Raw genomic sequence first — 5,402 nt, forward strand, 5'->3', positions numbered from 1 at the left:
CTCTGTAAGATTTGAGTTCGTCAGTTTTTATGCCCTTATCCATGAAGCTATTGTAAGATACATTGTTACATGTAACCTTATCTATAGGACACATGAAAGCCTTTCCAAGCAACCTTAAGACATTCTTGACCAATCGCAAGACCTTTTACAACGATTCTAATCATACAACCACAAAACTAGTAAAACATGATAACCCAACCTTGTTTTGCTTTCACTGAACAAAGTCTTTAGCTACCGACAAACCTCAGATGTTCAACCAACAACACAAATAACCCAAGTGAAGCGCAGAGCTGGTAAAGTGCATTAGTTTGCTGCCAAGTGATGATAATCATGAGATTCTTGTTCACCTTCATCTGCATCCTCAAACTGCTGGGAACCAATCTGAAGCTGCATTTAGTGAAATCATGAAATATTGCACGCAAACTGATCATTGTGAAAGAAAAGTTATCTTTGAAACATAAATTGTTCTGTAAGAAGATGAGATCAAAAGATTCCCACAATTCCAACACTTGCCTAACAAAAGAAATTTCCTTGCATGGACAATAAGCTTTCGTGCTTGATACACATATAAACCAACAAATGATTGAGTTGAACTATTTACTCTATACCCGACAGTTAATTCAACATGTTACGTCATGCCTCTTTGTATGGTAAAATTGATTCCTAACTATTATAGATGGCAATAAACCTCCCTATAAAATAAATAGATGCATCGATAGTTGATGTCAATAATAGTAACCAACCAACAAAGACAGTAGTGTGTAATAGTAAACATTATTAATAAACAAATATACATATCTTCTTTTAGCAATTTCTACACAAGGCATAAGTTTGAAGATATTCCCCTGTCGAATATTTACCAATGTTAATAAGAAATAGCTTATCCATGACGCAATGCATCACTTAAAGGTAAATAAGCATGATACCCTACACCAACAATTACCTCATGTACTCTCCGAGACAAGTCATGATCTCCATTGGCATAACCAATGGGATTAGCAGGATTTTCTGAAAGTTGCCAATCAGTATCATTTCCTGCAATGAAAAGGAAAAAGAATTACTTCGCCATTGTTGCTATAGTTGAATGATCATATAAAAATAACTGTGTGACTTATATTAATTTAAACCAAATTACCAGCATCGCTCATTCCTTCATCACCAAATAACCAAGTATTTTCTTCCTCCCCTTCTAAACATACATAATTTGAGGAGAATAAATAATTAGACAAGTGTGCATGAGTACAATCATATTGAACAAGCATAAGAAAATCTGTGCTTACGTTGACAAGGCTCGGGATTTAGTTCAGCACATTGACAGAAAATGTCAAATAGAGTATCCACTATAACATTAGTCAAGGATACAATCTAAACATAGGATACAGGTTCAGGTTGAAAAGTAACAAGATTACCAATGGTAAAAAAAAAAATTGACACCAAACTTAATACTAGTAATCACCTAGCTGTGAACTAGAGGGAAGCTGGCCAAATGTGGTAAACTCAAAGAAAATTCAAAAAGGTCACAATCAGAACCAGAAGGTAAAAACAAAATGGAAGTAAATCCTTGCAGAATCCTCTAGAAATATGAGCCTAATAAACTTGAAAGCTATAACAACAGAAAAGAAGTTATATTTCCTATTCATTATAACCGTATCTATCAGATACTATCTCCTGCCAATTTTTAATATGTTCATCTCTAGCGACCGACCCAACAGGACAGAAAGAAAGCCATGACCAAGACAGAGAACAGCCCTCGAGGACAAGGCATTGTCAGTAAAGAAATCATGGTTATCAGATTTGATCAAACAGCCATTCTCTTTAGGCAAAAATTTTATTTTTTTTCTTGACAAAGCCAATGCTTTCAATTTGATTACAGAAGAGTGACCTCTCACTACTCTTAGTCCTGTAGGTGGATAATGAGTCTCTTCAAGTCAAGGTCCAGAGAAATAGTTTGGAACCATTTTTTGATCCCCATAAAAATGATCTTATACTGGTGTCAACCTATGCTCTCATAGGATATAGGCCAGCATAAGTTGACTGTTCTGACAAGGTGTATTGGTGAAGAGAAGAATGGAAGAGGAAGGAGAAGATGAAAAGAAGAGAAGTGCATAGACTGGAGCTGCCAACTTCAAATCTATGGTTCAGTAGTGACTTGCTAATCTGTCCTTCCCAGTAACTTCAAATGCTCATTGAACCTTCCATCGATGCTTCCCAGCCAAAATTGCCTTCACATACTCCCCAACAGCACAAAATGACAGGCCTGAAATGATACAGCTGTTCAACATTGTTATGACTTGGGTGTTCATTACTCTATTTGTGAGTAATGATTAGATGAAGTATGGAATATGAAAGTAACTCATACAATATCTCACTTTCTCAAATGCATTATAGACTATTCTAATGTTTTACAATTCAAAAATGTCCATATACCTACTTGTATATTTTCTGTTCAAATAAAATGTTTTGTTCTTAGTTGATCCAAATCCAATCGTGAAGATTGACAAATTACTGCTTGGTAAACTGTAAACAATGGCAGCACGATACACAACAACTACTAACATCATAGATCAACATATGGAATAGAATTTGTGGTTGTCTAAAATCCAGAATATGAAAGAAACAATCACATCAAGTGGCACCACCCAATTTTTTAGGTTTATTTAGTAGTAAGGAAAAACCAGCATGCAAGGAGGATCTAAAATCAACAAACATATGAAAAATAGAACCTGTGATCTCTTTGTGAAGACTTGATAAGAAGACAATCAAAGTCTGAGAAAGTGAAATCAATAAGTCACAGATCCATGCAATGAACTTGCAGGACAATCAGAACAATACAGTTTACATTAATAAGAAAGCATTTTTATGCCATCACCAAAATCCATAGCAGACAACTGCCTAGTGTATTAGATTCTTTGCAACTTTGACAAATACACACATAATTGCATTAAAGAGAAAGCGGACAGCAGGAATTCAGTAATGCATACTTGATACATAAAAATGTTGCAACAAATGACAAAGCATGCATGATAGCAAGGATACATTTTCCAGCATCTGAAGGAACAAGTCTCATTTCAGTGATTTTTGACAACACCAAATCACCATTTATTTCTGAATATGAGTCTTCGGACTCCTCTTCATCATCCTCATCACCCGTCTCAATCTTATCAAGCATCCAACAAACATGCATAAGCAGGAAAATGAAAAACACCAGAGAAGCCATAGACAAAATAGTCCTTTAATGCTCAAAAAATTCAAGTCAAAGTGACAAACTCAAGTTCACCAACCAGTGAATAAGGGGGAAAAAAAATCACATTTTGTGCTTTAATCCTGTTATCTTCAGATAGAACATCACGAAACTCGATCTTAAACCAAATACCTGAGTATAAATGCAAGGAAATGGGTAGGCCTCCCGGTCCCTCGATACAGCGTGAAGGGACAACGACAGAAAATCCACCGCGTATCCTTTCCCTCTGTCGGCGTCACTCAACCAAATCACTCTCCTACAAGGAGCTATTCGCATCAGACAGAAGACACCAAGAAAGAAAGTGAGCAGCGCGACACTGATACCTGGTGGTGACATAGAGAGTCCCAGGAGACTCCAGGGGCCGGGAACCGAGGGCGACGGCGACGCCAAGAAAAACGTGCATCAGCTCCTCGCTGTCGTCGGAGTCCAACCGAGGTCGTACGTTGCCGTCGACGACGCAATCGTCGAAGTGCTGCAGCCCTGGAACCATGGTGGTCTACGGCGAGTAACGTCCGCTTTAATTTTAAATTAGGGTTTTCCGTTTCGAATTAAGTTATTTTCCAGGTTAATATTTAAATTTCCACCGATTATTTAAACGTAATCAACCTTTTTAATATCCAAAGCATAGATCATAAAATCGTACTACTTCCTCCTCTGTGATGACCTAGGAACGAATTGACGGAAATACTAGGAGCGAACGAATAACCTTTTGCCATATAAAATCATACTACTTGTATCATTGTCTAATGCGATGGAGGCAACAACCGTGGACAACGTAGAACGTGTACTTTTTAACGATGAAGAGGTGGTGGCGAAAATAATGTAGTGTATTCTCTATCTCATTTTGTAGTTATAATTTTTATTTATATAAAAAGTTGTGCTAATTAAGTATTTAAAAAATTATATTAAAATTAGAATATAATCATGTATTTATGGATTATAATTAAATATTAATATTTAACTAATTTTGTGAAGTTGATGTGATTCTTCTAATCTGATTGTCATTGTGATTGATTTTTGAGGATTGAATTATTCTCTAGCATGATTCTCCTAATATGATTGTGATTGTTATTGATCTTGGAGGATTAAATTATTATTTCTAAGAGCTCTCTCAAGCGAAATGGGGAGACATACACCGTGAGCTTATCTCGGAGAAGAGCAAATCGATGTAACCAGAGACCCTTTGTGAGATATCAACAACGTGGTCTTGAGTAGAAATATAGTGTATCTAAAGTAGCTTACAAGCAACTTGTTCATAAACAAAGTGGAAATCAATCACAATATGTTTGATTCGTACGTGAAACGTCGAAATAGCAGTTAAATTAAGAATGTCACATCAATATTGTTGCACCAAAGGATCAATGGGTCTTATAAAGGAACTTGGAGTTCCCTTAAGAGTAACTGTACCCAACAGAGTTCAGCAAGAGTATAAGCTAGAGCCCTGTATTCAAACTCAATACTAGACCGAGCAATAACATGTTACTTTTTGGAATTCCATAAAATGAGATTGTCATCAAGAAAGATGCACTAGTCGGTGGTCAATGACGATCATAAGTATAGCCAACCCAATCAGCATCGGAGACACAATCAAACTAAGAGAAGTAGATGGCCTAATCACAAGGCCACGGTATGGAGTGTGTTAAAGATATCGAAGAACGTGTTTGATCGCCACCCAATGAGAAAAAGTAGGAGACTGCATAAATTAACATGCTCAATCAATTGCAAAGGCAATCTTAGGGCAAGTGAGGATGAGATATTGCAGGGCACCAATAATGCTTCTATACATGTGAGCCAAAAATACTTATAAAAAACCTTGTGCCAAAGACTGCATAACATCAATTCTAAAGCAATCCTCAAAAGGCTCAAGTCACTCTTTCTCTTTGTCTCTCTATATTCAAAGACTCTTATGAGCTAAATTTCGACACATTCCATCGAGCTTCGAATCTCTACTTTAGTAACAAGTTTCAATTGTTATTATATTTTGTTTCCGCATTCATTTTAAGATACAATAACTGTTATGCAATCCCATTGAATTGTAATAAATTTATCCTTCTCTGAAAGGTTTTTGGAAAGAAGAAGATGTAGAGGTGTTTTTCAAGTAGGCCTTGGACGAGAGCAGATCCTCTGGTCCGCAAATTGCGGACCAGGGGATGGTCCATTA

The 5,402-nt window shown here is 36.5% G+C and overlaps 1 protein-coding gene across 1 annotated transcript; it reads right to left on the reverse strand.

The window, feature by feature from the left end:
• Positions 1–10: 10 nt before the first annotated feature.
• LOC122024972 (chloride conductance regulatory protein ICln-like) lies at positions 11–3,801 on the reverse strand. Its single transcript, XM_042583719.1, has 7 exons — positions 3,565–3,801; positions 3,374–3,497; positions 3,037–3,157; positions 1,281–1,340; positions 1,136–1,189; positions 944–1,035; positions 11–387 (listed from the first exon to the last, which is right to left on the reverse strand). Exons 1-7 carry the CDS (start codon positions 3,729–3,731, stop codon positions 304–306), a joined length of 702 nt encoding a protein of 233 aa, XP_042439653.1. The 5' UTR covers positions 3,732–3,801; the 3' UTR covers positions 11–303.
• Between the last annotated feature and the right edge of the window lie 1,601 nt (positions 3,802–5,402).

This window comes from Zingiber officinale, chromosome 1A (assembly GCF_018446385.1).
Source record: "Zingiber officinale cultivar Zhangliang chromosome 1A, Zo_v1.1, whole genome shotgun sequence".
NCBI lineage: Eukaryota > Viridiplantae > Streptophyta > Magnoliopsida > Zingiberales > Zingiberaceae > Zingiber > Zingiber officinale.